General features: G+C 34.9%; 1 protein-coding gene across 9 annotated transcripts in view; it reads right to left on the bottom strand.

Moving 5' to 3' along the window:
• Positions 1-19,922, bottom strand: part of LOC106064965 (phosphatidylinositol 3-kinase regulatory subunit gamma-like) — an 88,471-nt gene that overhangs the window by 14,478 nt on the left and 54,071 nt on the right. For 7 of the 9 annotated variants that reach the window (XM_056029524.1, XM_056029523.1, XM_013223643.2 and 4 more), the window contains 5 exons: positions 19,121-19,255; positions 6,912-6,992; positions 1,963-2,014; positions 387-500; positions 77-175 (listed from right to left, as the gene is read on the bottom strand). In XM_056029524.1, the coding sequence (XP_055885499.1) occupies positions 77-175; positions 387-500; positions 1,963-2,014; positions 6,912-6,992; positions 19,121-19,255 (481 nt within the window). Of the gene's footprint in view, positions 1-76; positions 176-386; positions 501-1,962; positions 2,015-6,911; positions 7,365-9,310; positions 9,966-19,120; positions 19,256-19,922 lie in introns of those variants that run through there. The other 2 variants (XM_056029526.1, XM_056029525.1) reach the window with 2 other exon arrangements.

The following is a 19,922-nucleotide window of genomic DNA, read 5'->3' on the forward strand; positions in this document are numbered from 1 at the left end:
GCAGTTATTAAAGATATATAAACATATAAAAACTAGGTCTATAAAACCAGGTATATGCATTGCAAGTGCAACTTACTGCTAGTAAAACTAGGTCGTCTCAATCTCTCCAGCTTGAGCACATCACATTCAGTTGGTCTTTGAGCATGACAGAAACGATGACAACACATTCCACATTCTGCAAGTATAAAACAGTTTTGTAAACAACAACAGCAAGAAGTTTTTACTCACAAATATTCATTAGGGTCATTTATGATATTACATCTAAATAATGAGTAAAATCATTAAAAAAATGTATTAATATATGCCCCATTTATTTAAAGTAAAAATTTTATTTATAAAACTGATACTGGTATACAATATTTATGCCTAGGTTTAGCAAAGCTCACCTCGACATTGTAGGCCTTGTCTGACCAAACCATATAAAAACTTATCACATACATGACATCTCTGCATGGAGGAGAAGTTGTACTCTGCAAATCTGTGTTCATCTCCAGCAGCAGCTTCAAATTCAAAGAAAGGCAAATGTCATTATTGCTACACGCCTTGAGAAACAATTATATCAAACCAAAGTAGATCTAGAAAACTTTATTTTCTTCCTTCAGATCTCTAATAGTAAGCTTCCTTTTTTTTTCCTTCAAAAAGGTTTTGCTAGAAAGTGGTTACAAGAGGGGAATATATTAAAGAATGCTAAAGAATGTTAAATTCTTTTACCCTTCCAGTTTAAAGAGAAGTGGGCTAGTTGGAAACATTGAATGATAAAGAGAAATGGGGTGCCAAAGTTGGCCAATAGTTTCGGCTGAATTACTTTAGTAATATGTCTAGGTCATAGACTAGGTGAATGAGAACACTAAGAGCGTAAAATAAAGCCTCTCTTTTGTCACACAGACATGTTATACAACATGACAATCGTCACGCAGGCCTATACAATTGATAAGACTGGCAGTATCCGCCCAAAGAAAGTCACCAAATAGTATCGAGGCAGACGTTTGTGGCACAGAACGAGAAGATAGTGTCACTTGGCATTTGACTCTGCGGTTAGTCTAAAATTAGACATTCCGCTTCCTTAAATAGCAGTCTGTATGGATCTTTCAATAATGACTCGTTTGAAAATGTGTGTCACTAGTTCAGGTAAAGAATTCTTTGACCACTAAAGTGCAGGCAAAACTCCATTGATTTTTTTTTCAATGGCTCGGGGTGTGACGTCGGTGGTAATAAAACTTTAGGAGAGAGATCAGGTGACACATTTAGATATTCACTTACTTGGCAACATTTCATAAGAAAAGACAGTGTTGAAGGTAATAGATACCCCCCCCCCTCCACTATTCGCGATGATGATATTCAGAACAAAAATCTAGTCTAAGGTACATCTAGATCTGCTTTTTAAAACCTAGAGCCTTGACTGATATCTAAACTTGAACATATAGGAGTTTACCACTTATTCTGAGTCACTTTAATGTCCGGTAAAGAAGGGGTAGTGAGAGGAATTTTCCGAGAGATTATATGCTTTCAATAGAGTCTATAAAAACAGGTGTATTGGAACAGAAAATTTCCGCTTAAACTTAGTATATAATAAGGCTTGTCTTCGAGTCCAAAGATTAATGAGGACTTCAGTACTTCCCGTGAATACGAAGCCCCAGCTGTGACCTACATATTTTACCACATCCAGGGCAAGCATAATCATTGTTCGCCGGTGATCGATTAAGATTTTCGCCTAAATATGTGGCCTACAATATAATACAGTATTTAATATACTATATAATATATTTAGTCGAACAAAGGAGGGGTTTGTATATAGTTGTTTGAACAAAGGAGGGGTTTGTATATAGATGTTTGAACAAATGATGGGTGTTGCTTTATGTTCCTAGTGCAACACTGCAATACGTAGGCTAACAATGTGCAATGCTCTGTTAGATGAGCAAATCTTAACTTTCATTTCTAGGCATATTGTGTAGGTTCACTTACCTTCCATATTAGGGCAATGACCGGGTGGCGGAAGGGACGATGAGTATAATTGCTGAAGAAAAAAAAATCCAAAATATAAATACGAAAAAAAAGTGTAAACACAATCATTTATCCATTTATTTAAAAGTTTTTCAAAATAAAAAAAAATATATAAAAATAAATATAACTTATTTCTAATGTTGTGGGAAAATGTCATTTGTTTTCTACCCTCTTTGGGGGATGAATTCAAAAAATTTTTTTTTTTAATGTGTGAAAAATGTTTGACAAATAAAAACTGTTATAACCCGGAATGTTCTGTTGGTATTTAGTAAAGATGGTGTGGCACATTAATGGTGGTATACAGCCATAATAAAGCTTCCTTCTACCCCGGAGTATTTCCACTACACATTTCTCTCTGTCAGAGTTGGAGCTCTGATCAAGCTTTTTTTTTTTTTTTTTTTTTTTTTTTTTTTTTTTACAATACCTCTATTCAAGCCACTCCTTTATGGAGGAACCTGGGTGGAGGCTGATCTCGAATACTGTTCGACTAACGATTTTCCTATAAATTATGTTTTCCCCAATCCAGAGGATATAAATGTCTGCTTCTAACAGTTGTCCAAGTTTTTATGGAATAAGAAACATTTTCACACTTGAAATGTAGTGAATAAACTATCATTAGAAGCTCAACAAGATTACCACAATGCAAGAGAAGATAGATGATAGAAATCTACCCGTTAACTGAAGTATCAAGAGATTTTTTTTTTGCACATTCTAGAAATCAGATGCAATATTAACATGCTATTATAAAACTAACTGAACGAATCTGTACTCCATTTCTTATCTATTAACAGAATACCTGGGGTGCTTAGCAGTGGAATCAGATTGGCTAATCATAAATACGTATGGCATACAGGCAGTCACAGCTTTCATGGTCAAGATGTTCTGTACATTATAATTTATTTTTTTTTGGCATAGAAGGGAGGGGGCGTATGACTTCAATAAGAATGTAGTCCTACGATTTCCACTCAAGCCAAGGCGCCATAATGTCGGCAATCTTAGTGTACAGAACATGCCAGTTGTATATGTAAAGTGCCTACTTTTAAGTCTCAGCAATTAACATTCAGTGCAATAGCGTGAAATAACAAGTATAGAGTCAGCACTATTGACCAGTATGCAAGCCAGCAACTTTCCTAGAACCAAAGTTCAGTATGCAACATGGAAAACTATAAATATATATATATATATATACACGAGTATCCAATGAGAGATGACAAAAACTAAATCTTAAGATAGTTAAAAAAAAAAAAAAAAACTACAAGTACATGACGTCATGTGACCTACTTCGAGACAGTAAGGCTCGAGCAAACCAGCTAGGGCCATGTTGACTTGGTCTACTGACCTTAAGAATGTTACTGTCCCCCCCCCCCCCCTTATAAAGCACCCCGGTCCAACACGCACGTCTTCGTAACGATTAAAAGTGCATGGTGTTTTCTGGGTCCAAGGTCGCTCAAAAACTGCGCAGTTTGTAACTGGGGAGAGGGGTACCTAAGGTCTGAGGTAGATCAAATGCACGTAATCATTCATTAAAGGGTGCTTGCTAGGTGTAAGAGAATAAAAGCATTCGACAAAAAACGCGTCTTCAATGTGTTTCTGATTACATGCCTTTTTAGCGGCCCCCGAAAGGGGAAAAGACGCTATTAGTTTTGTGCGAAATGTCTGTCCGTCCGTCCCGTTTAGATCTCGTAAACTAGAAAAGATATTGAAAATTCGACATCACAATATTTTAGACAATTCAAAGTTCTGATGCAACGGCTACTTTTTTTTTTCTGAAAGCGAAAAAATCTAATTTTTAAAATCAGTTATGCAAGCAGTTTTTTAAAGAGAAAAAGCTAATTAGTATGCATTATAAGTTAGACCTAAATTAAAACGAACAGTAATCTTGTAAACGTCATTTTCATGAACAATTTTTTTTTATTGCGGAATTATTATTTTTTTTTTTTTTAGCATTCGAACAAGAGATTGATCCTTTTCGAAACAATTACATCTATTATAAGACTTCAGTTAGGCCAGGAGAGGCGCGGTAGCTGAGCGGGAAAGCGCTTGGCTTCCGAACCGGGGGCCCCGGGTTCGAATCCTGGTGAAGACTGGGATTTTCAACTTCGGAATCCTTAGGTGCCTCTGAGTCCACCCAGCTCCAATGGGTACCTGATATTAGTTGGGGAAAAGTAAAGGCGGTTGGTCGTTGTCCTGGCTACATGACACCCTCGTTAACCGTAGGCCACAAAAAACAGATGAACTTTACATCATCTGCCCTATAGACCACAAGGTCTGAAAGGGGAACTAGTTAGGCCAGGGTCACATCTAACTTTGTATTCACTTGCACCTATCCTTTGATCTGCTGTACCGTTGAGGCACTACACAAGATCTGTCAACCTTCTTTCTCCATTCTTATCTCTCATTTGTCTTTGATATAATTTCATTTGGATGTTCTTTCTGAAAATATTGAAGCCTGCCTGGGTGGACCACTTCGGGGGCCGATTTTGAGTCTGTGTTTCCACACAAAATGTCTTTGTAATCTTGTTTTGTTAAAACTATATTTGGTGAAACAAGAAAATAGTAGTTGTAATAGTTATATCTCAGTAGGAAATAGGAATGTCGGCTCCATCTATTCATGTCTAGTAAGTGTGTGTGTGTGTGTGGAGGGAACACCTACATCATAAGAACATTTAAGACTTCTACCTTTAACAAATAAAATATTCAAGCTGTATGTATAAGGTTTCGAAACCAACCAGATTTCAGTTGCGATTAGGACTCAATATATTTTTTCATTTCTAAATCTCGGACAACTGTTAGAAGCAGACATTTATATTCTCTGGATTGGGGAAAACATAATTTAAGAATGCCAATGACATGTTTCTAAATGAGATCTTGATACTGGCTCCACTTTTTTTTCTCTCCTTTCAATAATACTACAATGTTTAAAAAAAATAAAAGAAAAAAAGATCAACACAAATAATGGAGCCTGACTAAAACAAATGGCAACATTTAAAAACCAACTTTTAGGCGGCCTTTGTGGGTTAGTCGTATTACGTCTGCATATATTCTCATATCCCATCAAGCTATTTAATAACATGAGCTGCATTTAAATAAATGTTTTGAAATAATGTATCTGTATGCAATTTGCAAACTTAATTTAACAAAAGACGCAAGGAAACGCTTTGTGGGTGTTGCAATTATGAACTTTTTTGAACACAATGAAGACTATGGTGACATGGGATTTACAACTAGACAAGATGTAGAATTGTAGATCAATATGAGACAAGAAAGTATGTAACAAAACATTTCAATTTTTTTTTAACGTTTTTTTTTTGTTTTTAAGTATGTACATTTGGTTTTAGTAAGTTTTAAGTATATACATTTGGTTTTAGTAAGTTTTAAGTATGTACATTTGGTTTTAGTAAGTTTTAAGTATGTACATTTGGTTTTAGTAACTACATACACTATTTTGTTTTGTTTTTAAGTATGTACATTTGGTTTTAGTAACTACATACATGTTCAGATGATACTAAAGATAAAAAGTGATGTGCCTTGTATATTCTATTGTAAACCAATCAATGGAGCGTTAGATTATATGCTTAAGGCAATACTTTTTTTTCCAGCGTAATGAATAACAACAACATATGTCTAATACATGTCTCTACAATGTCAAGAAAAGTAGAAAAAAAAAATGTTTGCTTTGCTTGAGGTCTAGGATGAGGACAGTAAGTTTGTGTACATGTGTACAATCCACTGCACTTATTACGTGGGAGAAACACAACACATAAAAAGTGTCTCTAGCTTGCTGCCTGAGGGTGATTGAAAGGTAAGTCAACTGAGCTATGCAGCTGACGGGTTGAAAAGTGGAGTTTTAATGACATGGAGATATTATCAAGCCGGAGCTCCCAAAATAAATGTATATGTGAGGAATAGGATGTTCTAATAACCAAGCCAGTACCTACTCATATTTCCAGAAAAGTGACTAGGTTCTATTAATATGTTTTTCATTTATCTAACAATAGATAATAGAAAGAAGCAGAAATGTTAATCTCAGATGTGAATGATATGATTTTAAAAAAAGCTTTTCCCGATACATTTTTGTGGGCTCTTTCGCCAAATATTTTTTTTAAGGACAATATTGTCCTTTACACATGCTTAGGTTAATCAAGCCATTCTGGTTAACTTTGATTAAATTGCTTTAATTCAATGTTGTTTTTGTGTGACTAAATTAGCTAATCATTCTATGCTCGAATGACAAGAAATGATTTCATGTATTTATTTGACCTAGCATTTGTAATATTTTATATTATAGATAACAAAGGTTTCTTCAAGATAATTATGCCCTACACATTTCATGTGTCAATCTAGTCATGCATGTAACTTTAACCCTGCTAAGTCATTGGTTTCCCTGTCTGATTCAGGCAACCCATTCCGTTTCTAATGGCACTAAGGAAGAAGGAGCACTTGTACGATTTTTGACCTAGCATATTGAAATATGCCTAATAGATGGAAGATGTATATTTTAATATTGATCTAAGTTAGATTTTTGTTTTTATTACTTTGCAAACAATTATTTTAGTAAAGCCAACTTTTTTTCCCCATCAATATGATAATTATATGACAACGTTTCAATCATTTTTTCACTACTTTTAATTTTAGATGGAGTTTTGACCATTTTATTTTTCGGTGGAAGGACATAACCGTAGGTCCCGCTAAAGCCCCCCCCCCCCCCCCAATGATTGAATTCTTTTTCAAAAGCAATATTTAGCAATTGACAGACTTCTGTTGCTACTGGTTTTGAAATGTTTTGCATACAAATACACATTTATTGTTGATCTAAATCTAGTATCAACAAAATTTTACATTGTAAAAATACTAAAAATAAAATTATAGAGATAGGCATATTTGTAAAGTTAAAAAAAAAGTATACTTACGTTTTCAGGCTGTTGACCACACAGTTCGTCTATACACACAAGAATCGACTTCTGATGAAAGTCATCTTTGATGCCCATGTCCTGAAAAGAGGCATAGATGCATTGTGGAGCTCCAGGGGCATCGATGTTACAGGGATATCCAAACTGATCGGCCATTGAACAACCATACAATCACAATGTCAACAAATATCATTTACTTTCACTTGGCTTGTGAAATGAATGAGTCGCTACAACAGTCCTCACCAAAAAGACGTTTGTATCTGCCTCGGCTAAAGACCATTCAGATTTGCTAGCAGCACACTCAAACCGCACCGAGAAACGCGCAAATTTCAGAAATATTTCCAGATCTTTTTTTTCTCTCTCTCCAGTTATCCCAAAACAAAAGTGTCAGTGGAATCAAGTCACACTTCAGAGCGTGTGTTGTAAATTAATTAATGTCTTATTCAAAGTAGTCTAGAATGAACAATTTTTAAAGTTATGTGAATGATTTAAGTACAAAAGATAACTTAATAGCCAACCTAAAGAAACACAATTTAACATTATCTACAAATTATGGCCTACGTGGTAAATGTCACAATAGAATAACTGAGATTATCTGAGCTGGCCTACAGTAAAGGGAAGCCCCCCTTTTTTTCTCATCAGGGAGCACTAGTTAGATAAGATGCCTGACGAGTACCTTGCCCACACTACGTCAGAGATAAATCTAGATGTATCAAATTTAAACGTAAGAAACACATCAGTTTGAAACATTACTAAAACAAGTATTGAAACAAAACAAAACTAATATGCGACACATTATTTTAAGCGTCAAGGTGATGCCTAAAATTATAATATATTAACACCGGAATATCAAAGAAACAAAATCAAAGTATTTTAATTATTAAAAAAAAAAAAGAAACATGTTAAACGTCCTTTCGTAAGTAAAAAATAAAATGTATAAAAAAAATAAATGACTACTAAAAACTTTTCATCTTCTTCCCCAAAAGTTGACATTCGCAACAATCAACACTTCCGAATCGCCTACATTCTCGTATATCAATTATAACGTAACTCTCGGCATCCAGACTTCCATCAAGGCTGAGATAGCCCACGACAGCTATTTTTAGCTCTTACTTTTCCCTCACCAAGATTACTCCCTTCTGGTGATGATGCACACCATAGTGGATGGGGAGCTTTAACCACTTGCACAAGTCCGGCGAATTTTTGTCTTGAGAAACGAGACCAGAGTATTTCTGGACTACGCGGTTGTTCACCCACCAAGCCGGTAAGTAGGAGTAGAAAAAAAAAAACGCTAGGTCTATGGCGGAGGTGATTAATAGCTGAATTCTCTTAATAGGATTAAACCAAAAAGAAAAGAGCTCTAGCTTGTATGCCACACATAGTTAAAAACATTAACTGTCAGTAATTCCTTTTTTTTTTCTTTGTATTCCTAAAGCTGACTAGTCTTCTAAGCCTACACATATGCTCATCTGAATTATTTTAGGTAAAACAATAATGAATGAATCAAACATGCATTAAAGTAGTCATTTTAGAACAACGATGAAGAGAAGTTAATGTACAGCTTAAAAATATTTAAATGTTTGTTCTTACTTTACAGAATTTGAAAACAACAACAAAAAAACAACAACAACAACAACAACAAAAAAACAAGTAGACTAGCGACTATTAAATGCGATTAAGGTTTAATGACAATTAAGAGTTCTACTCTAATCAATTAGATCTAGAATTTATATCTAGATTCTGCTTTCTTGGTCAGTTTTTGGGGGTTCCTTTTATGTCAGCCTTTCTGACCTTTCGCATGTTGAACAATCCAACATCACTTGATTCTAGATCTTGTGAGATTGATTATAACGACATGGAAAGAATAAAATAAATATAAGCTACAAAGATCTAGACTACTTAATATAGAAATAAATATTGACCGATTTTCTCTGAGGGATAATTGAAATATAAGATTTGTTAATATCCGAGCACTTTAATCTTGCATAGTTACAAACTTTAAACCATTAACGATGTTAGAAATCGGTTGGCTGTAACTGATAGACTATAGAGATTAATGAAAAAAAATTAACAAAAATTCTGAAGATTTTATTTAAAAAAGAAAAGATCTGTATGCGTTAAGTTCATAAACGATGCTAGAGTCTACCTACACTTCTTAAGTCTGAGTTGACACTCAAAATGTTGATCGAAGTTGTCTCTATAGTCACAATTCTTAATTAATGGACGGAAACTATTATAAAACAATATCTATATGACAGAAACTGATCTAGATTCTACTAATACGCATTGAAATACTTGTAAGAAGAATTCCCCCGTACCCTCCCTTGAACTCTCTACGCCGGTACGTCCTGTTAAAAAAAAAACAGTTTGATATTTCAACTGCAGTCACCACACATTACAGATGAAACTTGAGCCGATGTAGACTAGAAATCATTACAATATCCTGAAATTCTTGCAACTTTGGTAGATCTAGATCTCGGCTACATCAATACGATTAAATCAGTCAAGAATAAGAAAGTCATCTAAAATGCCACACAGAACTATTAATCCAAAAGCGGTTTTTACTATAGGAGGAAAAAAAAATGTCACGTGCTTTGTCGGTCGAAGCTGCGCAGCCGTCGTTTGATGTACTTCTGCACAGCCAGCAGCGGTATGAACCGTGTGTAGTGCCAAGATCAAACTAGCGGCCTGATGTGTCAAATGCGTGAGAGGCAGTTCGCGCAGATCCGGTTAGGGCTAAGCGAGGACGTTGTGTTACTACAGCTTTGCCAGCCAGCCAATCGAAAACCCCACTTCGCTAGGCGAATGAGACAAGAGGAGTGAGGCCATAGATTTCTACACCACATCATCCCTTTTCCCAGCATCTAGATCTACTTACATTACTGACCCACCCCTTCCCTTAAAACATATTGTAATGGAAAATTCTAAAAAGTGGCATCAAGAAAATGAAACAACAGATTTTATTTAACTTTCACAATGCTGAACACTTGTGGCGATCACAGTACCAAGAACCAATATAAACCCAATATATCTTTAGAGTATTACAGCTGAATGTGCGCTATTTATTGTGTAAATATACAACAACTAAATAAAAAAAGTCGGTCAAGTTATTAAAATGTAAATACCGGTCAAAAGACATCAAACAGAATAATCAGTCATTACAAAATAAATAAATCCAGCAACTGTCTGATATGATACTGATATCTTGTCATTTTAATGTAATTAGTAGGGCAGACTCAAAGGGCAGTAAAAAAAAAAAACAACTCGTTGCAGGGCAGATAATGATACTAGCGAAATAATAAGAGTCAATTTATTAGCGAGCACAAATGATCTCTCGAAGTAATTTTATGAATTCTGACCATGGTATTCCATAAAAAAACAAAACAACAACAACAACAAAAAAAAAAAAAAAAAAAATTAAAGACATTTTAAAAAATAAGCAAAGTGTAATTAAGTGTAATTGTATCAATTAGTTTGGATCAGTCATATATACTATTGACCTAGGCATAATAAATCTGTGCGATTAGAAATATTGTTTACATTTGTTTTTGTTTAGCTTGAAGCTATCTCAATGCCCTATGATCCTATCACTTGTCTGGACCAGTTGTGAAAGGGGGAGGGAAGAGGGGGTATCTTGATGAAAAACATGATCGTTTTTTAAATGCATAACAATGTTCACTCAGGGGGCTCAGGGCTCTCTCCTAAGGGAGACTAATTCAACTTATACTATCACATATGTCGAGTAAGATTTCTTTCCCTTGTTCAAGATACGAAACAAAATAATTAATTACGAATATTTAATTAACTAATTGCTTATTTTTTAAAAATTTTGTTTCATGTGTTCTCAGGTAAAATAAATAATTGTGCAAAATTTCAGCCTAATCCGAGGTTGGGTGTGGAAGAAATAACATGCAAAAACTTTGTAACATTCATACAGACAGACACAGTGAGCAAGGGATAGACTGTGAATCTATTTAAAATAGAGATTGTTTGAATAAAAATAATTATTTGAACAAAAAGTTTATAAAGCATTACTAGGCAAGTCCTATTATTTTGTAATCACCGCGGTCATGACATGTCCATATTATGGAAATAAATCTAAGTAGACTATACTTTTGGAGGCCCATCTGTAAGTGAAACGTATTCAGCACACATTCAATCTAATCAAGAAAGTTTCTTTGGGTTTCAACATGCTGGCTACAAAATACAAGTATTTCTACGCAAAGGACAGATTACAGCTCCCCACCCTTTCCACATACACATTACTCGAGCCACAGACAGTCAGCTTGGCAAAACGCCATTTTCAGCCGAGACACACAGGTGAAGGTACACGAGGCCACGCAAATGTGGGTCATTCACAGAGAATTACTGTAAAACTTAAATCAATCGAAGAAGTGGATCTTAACGCGAGCTTGAAAATTGAAATCAGACGAGACTAGCATATTAAAGAGACAGATATTTTAAATGAAGGCTTCTCTAATATTTACAATAATTTCATATAAGTATTTCTAAACAAAATAAGATAGACCAAATGTCCTTTGGTATAATACATGTGCTCCTAATACCTAGTTTCCAGGGGCGGGTTCACAGCTAGAGGCAATGCACAGTAACAGTAATTAATCTAAGGTGCCAACAGCCAGTTCGTATAGTTAGTGGAAAGTCAGATCTCTCGGATTTCTTTATAAACTTAGGACACGAGGAATTCGTCCATGTGCTGTCCGAAAACATGGAACTTGATCTACACTAAGAATGGATAAACCAAACATAAAAACTTCAAATTTATCTGTATTCAGCTATTTCAAGGAGCTCTATAGTCTTCAAATCTTTATTATTTGAAGTGTTTTTTTTTAATAATATGCCGTATTGTATTCTTATAATTCTAACGTCATTTGAACAAAGTGGCAAGAAAATCTACAAACCTGGCCAGACATTGTCATACAAGATGCTCTAATCTATCCAGAAAATGTGTTCAGCCCTAACGTGCTACAAACTCTTGCAATAAAGTCATATCTTAGTTTTGATGAAGTATAACAACACAGCAATAAAAATCAAGTTCAAGAAACATTTCAAAAACTAGATTGGAGACAAGCCTTGTTATTTTCGACGTTAAGCCAACAAACTAAAGACAATATTACTGGTGAGTATTTACAAGTAACTTAATGAAAAGCACTAGAGTTGTCCTTCGTCGTTGTAACTGTCCTAAGAGTTGGGTCACTTGGATTTCTAGGCCTAGGAACAAACCACTGTCTTGGAAAGATCCCAGCATCCCTATTACCGAGCGCTCAAATCCCAAGACGCTCGGATTAGAAGCGACTAGGATTAAAATAATCAAAGTACAGTATTATTTCAATGGCAAAATGTAGAAAAATACATCTACATCGTTATTAAAGAAATAAAAAGACACGTCCTGCTAAAAATATTCTTGTTTTTTTCCCTATAACATGGCTACAACTGATATTCACATTAGCAAGTAATTCTCGAAAAAAAAAAAGACTTTCCTACTCTGCTTCAAACTTTCAGACTTGAAACAATGATTTTCATGACAGCAAAGGAAAGTGTAGTCTGTACTAGCATAGTAAGCTAATATATTAGCTCAATTGAAGGCCCCCTAGGACACAGAGTAATGAATGACTTGTAAGTAAAAGTACTTTTTTAAAAGAATCGTCAGGAAATAAGTTAGAATCCGGTCGTTCAAAAAAACAGTCAAAGGAACTTTCCTCAGCTATAAAATAAATCCTCAACTTTCTAAGAGCATTTATTTTTAAGTTAAACGCTAAAAAAAAAAAGCATCTCTTACCTTACCAAACTCAAAGCAAATTTATCACACGGATTCAACTATCATAAGATAAGTTTTTTGTTGTTGTTGTTGTTAAAGGCAATGCCATGACCAATAGAAAATATCAACTCTTTCATCCACCCAATATTAAACTAAAGAAAAACAAAACTGCTGACAACGCTGAAAACTTTCTTCCAGACGTGAAACAGACGTGAGGAAATGAACTCGATTGATTATTAAGCCAGATCACTTTCTGATCAGGAAAACAAAGAGGGCTGTCAAGAACTGGGCGGTGGAATGAGATGTTAAACTACAGAGCCGATAAGAAAAGACTTGAATCTAAAATGTAAATAATAAAATAGGTAAGAAACAAATGCAGTGCCAAGTAGGTCTACTGTCAATAGTATTATTGCTTGAATAGGGAGTGGTGCGTGCCTTTTATAATTACACCGTACCCTCACTAGAAATGCATGTACAATGTTTTTGTGCGAGCCTCGAAATATGTCTGGTGCTAAGCCTGTGTGTTAGTGACTGGATTAAAAAAAAGTTCGAGTGTAACAATCAAGTCAAATAAGAACTACAACATTACCCAAATAACATTGTCTTAATTGTTTAATTTTTTTTTTCAAACGGTACGATTTGCTCATAAACTTTACCCCAAGAATGAGCCATTCACGTAGCATTTTAGGTAGAGTTCTTAAAGGGTATCGGACCAAAATTTATTTAAATCTTTTTTTTTTTAAAATTCTAACATAATTTCTCCCACTATAAAAATACAACAATTGCGGGTATCCAGACAAGTTCTCCATTTCCTTTTCTTGTCGGCAAGTTTAAAAAAGAGTTCTAGGGAATCTCCGCCAAAAAGGTCAACATCCCAATCTTTTGGTCGTCATCGTTGGTAGCTGATCTGTAAACTTTGTAATCTATGTAGGGTAGACTGCCAACAGCGTTTATCTGGGGCGCTGATCAAGGTCACAACAGACCACAGGTGCCGCTAACCAGTAATCATCAGACGTGGGCGCTGCGTATCTCACGTGTACCTATGCAATACTAGTTGCAGGATTACGAAAAGGTATAGATCTAGCAATAACCAAGACCTTGAGAAACCCTTGGCCCAATTTGTGATAGTCCAGTTTTGATGACCTCAACGTCAAAAGCTCAGTAATCCTCACAAAGTTTTTAAAGGACCCCATACAGATCTACAGGAGATTAAGGAAACAAAAGTCGATAGAGCGTAGCCTCTCCCTTTATAAACAAAGATAGTTGTCATATTCACTTCATATAACTCCTACTAAACTATATCTTGTCAACGTTTAAGCACAATTTATTTGATTCGTTTGTTTTTCTACTACATCAGCGAGGGTAGTTTCATGCTAAAAGCAATAAAATGCTAAGCGTATTTTTTAATTTTTCAAATGTTTTTAGGGTTTGCTTGAGAAAATCCGCTATTATGAGTATGTTATTTGTCTGTCCGTTACTGAGCTTTTGCAAATACTATCTATTTCATTGATTTTTTTACTGCTCGAAATAGAACCAATGGCAACGTATGCTTAGTGTTGGCATGTACTTTCATATTTAGTCAAAGACTGTTGTTCCAAGTAAATATTTTCATTCAGATTGTACAATATACTTTAAAAAAAAAAAAAAAAAATTACAAACGCCAGTTTAAATATTCTTACATTTAATCTACCTGTGTCTTATTGTACATTTTAATCTGGATTTTCGAATTTATTTTGAAATTAAATATTAAAATAAGCTGTCGTAGTTCTTTTTTTAAAATAGTTATTTAATGTATATCGGCCTAAAGAATTGGATGCCATGCATAATAATAATAATCTTTATTATCGGTATGGAATAGCAAACAAGAAGATCTGGTAAAATACACGAGCAAGTGCAAACCTACTGATAGGAAGAAAAGCAAAAAAAGGAACCGATTGAGTTTGAAATGGCCTTACAAAACAAAGAAGAATAAAGCATGTACATTTTACGTTGTCATCGTATTCCCAATAGTTCTTGGATGTCAAACAAGGTCAAGGAGGAGGAGAGTGATACTGTACACTTGAAGATAACAGAACAGGTGAGCCATTGTCACGTGGAAGTCTAAGATGGCTATTACATTACATAGAATGTCCAACGATTGATATCTTCATTCATTGAAGGCTAGTCCAGTACATATATATTATCATATGATCATAACGTCATCATTACGGACGGAGAGGGGAGTACATGGAGAAAATGTGAGCTTTAAATAGATCGGATAATCACACACATAGTTAGGTCAATGGGGGGTCACAAGTTCGATGAAACAAGGAGAAAGTAAAAGAAAATAAAGCGTGGAATAAAGTTTTAAGCTACAATGAAGGCCTACATCCGGTTTGTTAAAGCGCACAGTAAAATTAACGATTCTCAATGTGCATCCGGGTGTCAAATGAACACAAACGTGATCCTAACCACTACTTGAACTTGGTCAATAGATCAGTCTAGTACAGATATGGCGACAACCAGATTGATAACATCAAGCACAGTTATAATTTGTCTGTTTTAGATCAAACGAGACCTGGGTCAGAGATAAACATATCTAAATGGCAGCCTAAGTACGTCATCTCAGACAAAATACTTATTCTTATTGACGCAATATTACATAATATGTTCGTTCTTCCAAACGGTCACTTGAAAAACGTTTAGACAAAACATTATTTGGATTGTGCTTGTGTAGCAACGCTTCTGCCCTTTTGGTAATGAAATTACTAGTTCATTACTCAATATTACTATTTCGCAAATTTACCTCAAACTTAACTTTTTGACGTGTTCAACTGTATACATTTTTTCATCTATCCTTTTCCTAAACAAAGCAAGCGTAATTGAAGTCTGTCATGTTCACCCATTCTCAAATTGTATTTCGGCATGGGCACTTAAAAAACATTTTTAACGCCCCTAAATATTCTTCTAGCTCACGACTTCAAAGTGAAACACTCAGGAAATGTTCGAGAGGATAAAGTCACCGATTGAAAAACAATTTGTTTAGTAACACTTGAAAAAGTAACAAAATAACATTTTGAAACAAACATTACAAGAGGGGTTAGTATTATTTACTCAATCATCTGTGCAGATAATTTTGATCACTATTGAATAACAAATTGCATTGAAATCTTGCTTTAAAATAGTCTATACCTAAAAGCATACAATATGTTTGTTTGTTGTTTACAGTATTGTATACATATTTCACTTAAAAAATAAAAGACCGTGCTTGCACCTCTGAACATATTTAAAAAAGCTAAAGACGAGTGTGAAATCGAATCGACCACTTTACAGAGATTACACGAACAGCTATTTCTCTAACCTTTGTTTCTAAAATGATATATTCTTTTAAAAATAGCATCAGTTTACATTTACAGGAAGACGATAGTGAAATATTTTTGAAGTATCTAGTTTTGAACAGACAATGAGAAATTATTTTTCTTCGTTTCTAAAATGGTTTGAATATACGTGCATACCAAATGCAAACGTATAAAGCAAAATGAAGACTATCAAAAGTAGCCAGTGAACTAATAAATCACAATGAAGACGACCAAAAGTAGCCAGTGCATCTATAAATCACAATCAAGTGACAACAGACAGTTTTTATTTTAATAGTCATTATTAGCAACAAACCAAAATCTATGTAGACACTGGATATATATTGATACAGACTAAAATCCTAGTATAACTGAACACGCCTTGTGAATGAAGCCGTGATCTGGTCTAGCAGCTTTTCGTTTGGCTTGGCTCCTGCCCTCAATACAACCTAGACAGCACTTGAACACAGAATGCACAGGTTGTTTGAGTACAACATTGTAAGTAACTCCCTCAACTTGACAGATGAAACTTATTACCAACAGCAACGCCCTACAACGTTAGACTCCAAGCACCAAGACAAGAGCGTGCAACGCATGGGCCATGTCTGCATCCCATTTTATTGTATTGCAGTTCAGAAACCGCCTCACAGAGTTATAATTGATTGCTTGACTTCCTTCATTATGGTGCATTGCAAAAGCATTTTCAATACACACACATTATACAATATTTCTGAAATAAACAACGCAGTAGTTCTTTAAAACAAAAAAAAAAAGAGGGAGGGGGGGGGGGGGAAGCGTCCCAGATCAACGACTCAGGCCCACAATACATCGGCTACAGCTAGACCTATTAGCGACTCTTAAAAGTGAAGTTTGGAGTCCAAGGGACCTTAAGAGTAGAAAGTAAATAAGACTGGAAGGAAAGTCCCAGCGTATCTTTAATCTCTCTTAGCGAGATTTAGTTCTCTGTATCCACGACTTTTTGATGTCTAACAATCACCACCAGCGTTGCCCTGGCTAGGCAATGAAGCTAAGTGAACTTGTAATGTTGAAATTCCGACTATGAAACTTTGCTATCTAGCAAGGTATAGCGGCCATGATCTATGACCAGATCTATAGCTGAAAATAGGTCTTTCAAACATATACATATGCAGACAAAAAAAATAATGACTGTAAGTAATTAGCTTATTTACATAACTAAAATGAGCTATTCTATTACATATGGCGTCATAGAAAAAATCTTTGGTCCAAGTTACCCACTGCCCTTAACACTGTTCACTAGGTTAAGTCAATAAATTGTAATAACAAGAAAGGATTTGCTGACAGATTTGAAGCATTAGCTAGTGTTAGCACATCAATTTGTTATGATCCGTTGAGAATTCTTGGTGAATCGCATGTCAGATGCGTGCGAAGACAATTTATATGGTAGTCCATTCACACAGGCAATTAGGTCTAAATGTAGAAATGTTTGTTGAACAAATATGTAGCTTCTAATAGAACTACACTGGGGTATTCTTCCCAAGCAAATGTGACAAGTGAAGGCATTTAAAATTTCCTAGAACTAGACCCGTTTTTCTAAAAGTAGGTCTTCTGAATGTCAACGTTAATGAGTGAACAGGATTTCTCAGGAACAGGATTTTTTGTATTTATTTTATTGTATTTATAGAAACAAAAAGATATTAGTATAACTACGAGTTAATGCTATTGCAAAAGATTTGTGGCTCCAGTTACAGCAGTTTCCTGAACTATGACCTGTCCATTGGTGTTCTCGTAGTAAAGTTGAAAGAAAAATACGATGTTTAAACATTTTTTATAATGTAAGAGGCAGATGTTTGAGAGGCTACAACTTTGTAATGACATGGCAGCCGAGTTTGGTACTAATGTTTCAGACTCATCTATATTCAAACTGACATGAACTTCTTTCCAGACAAACAAGTTTAAAATCTTTTAGGAAAATTACCGGCACTTGTAACCCACAAGAGTGCAGAAATGTAAGCTACAAAGTTGGATACTGCAATCAGACAGCTGAACAGGTTTAACCAATCGCTTGTTAATGGCGACACCGAAGAGCTAGAACTAACAAGTGGCAGAACTAACAAGTGGTAGTTTAAGGTCAGAGTTTTGTTTATAATTTGTCCCGTTATATTTTTTTTAGACTTGTTAAGTAATAAACACACTTGTTGACGATGTTGTTTTTCATAAAGTTAAATGCCAAACATTTTCAATTAAATACCAACAAAACAAATGCACACAATAAAAGGTGAATAACCCAGATGGAGAGTTGTGATTAGTACAATTCACGATGAACACAATGGCCAGGAAACGGGACCAGACTTTTGTATTCGAAATAAAAGTTCAGCTTTCTGTCTGCATCATTAAACTTTGCTAGCTTCTTTTCTGTTGACAAATACATTAATTGGTCTCTAAGAGAATACACACACACACACACACATAATGGGAATACAATATTTTTCTACGTAGCTACAAATAACAACAACAACATTTTAACTAATTAATAATTTGGATAATAATAATAATGGTAATAAAAAATATCTCATCGATGGCTCTGGCATATCGGTTGTATTCACACATTACGGGTTTTATTCACACATTACGTTTACACACAAGCTCACATCTGGCATAAATGTAATAGTATTGAAGAATCTAGAAACACGAACTGGTAGTAAAAAAAAAAAATGCACGCTTTCACAACAAGTCCAGGCCGCAGAAAATTGTTGCATCTAGGAACATAGATCTATATTTAGCATAAAGAAGACCAAAAGTAGCCGCAGCATCATTACAGATAGGATACAGGCAAACAAGATAAAATGCAAACATTCACGTCAATATTGTTGTTAAGATGATAACATCTACGAAACCTTAGGATGACAACACAAAAATAATAAATCAAAATATACATTCATGTAGTGACTACATTATTGTCAGTTTGTTCCGTCACTTGAACAACTAGAACTAGTCAATTGCTGTGTGGTGATCATTTTTTCCAAGCTATTACCGAGGCAGAAAGTCGTACGTAAAACATGGAGATGTCAAGTAATAACGGCAAAACGTTCCTTACAATAATGAAGCACTTAACTTACCCTGAGTTTCTCCTCATCAAGCGCCAAAAGATCACGGCCATTGATTTGCCTGTCCATAAAGAGCTCCGCGTAGCGATACAAGTTGGCAGCAGCCATCCACTCGACCACATTAGCCACACTCCATTCTGATATGGGCTGCAAAGTACAAAACCAATGACAATATCAATTAGATTGAAACCATTGCAATTTTTTTGCGTCTTTTTTTTTTTTTAAACACCACAGGTTTTCCCAATACTGAATGCGTAGGACGTAATCATCTTCTTTTTTGAAGTAACGTCTGTATTATATAAAATAATTTTTGTCCATAACTCTAGATATTCGGTCTCTATTTCTAAAATAATGTTAAAATTTTTTAAATTACTAAATTAAGCGTTTTCTGTCATACAGGCTACTTACATTTTAAATACTGTACGGAAAAGTTCGGATACTACTTACGGACTTAAAAAAAAAAAGGGGGGGGGATATACAATTTGTTACAAGGGAAGAGGGGGTGTCTGAAGACTTGTTATGTAACAAAACAAACAAATATTTCAATGAAATAACAGGTAAAGTGGTCACTTGAATTTAGTGGAAGGGCTACACCACGGGTTTCAAAACATAGTAATGGAAAAAAATACTCCGCATCTTTTTTTTTTTTTAAACACCACAGGTTTTCCCAATACTGAATGCGTCGTCGAAGCGTCCATCATTTCTATAAATAACGTGATTACAAAAAAATGCGATTTGGGAAAACGATAATAAAACAAGGTTACAAAAGACAATTTGTGTGGAAACACAAACTCAAAATCGGCCCCCTGAAGTA

The sequence above is a fragment of the Biomphalaria glabrata genome, chromosome 5 (genome assembly GCF_947242115.1).
Source record: "Biomphalaria glabrata chromosome 5, xgBioGlab47.1, whole genome shotgun sequence".
NCBI classification, from domain to species: Eukaryota; Metazoa; Mollusca; class Gastropoda; family Planorbidae; genus Biomphalaria; species Biomphalaria glabrata.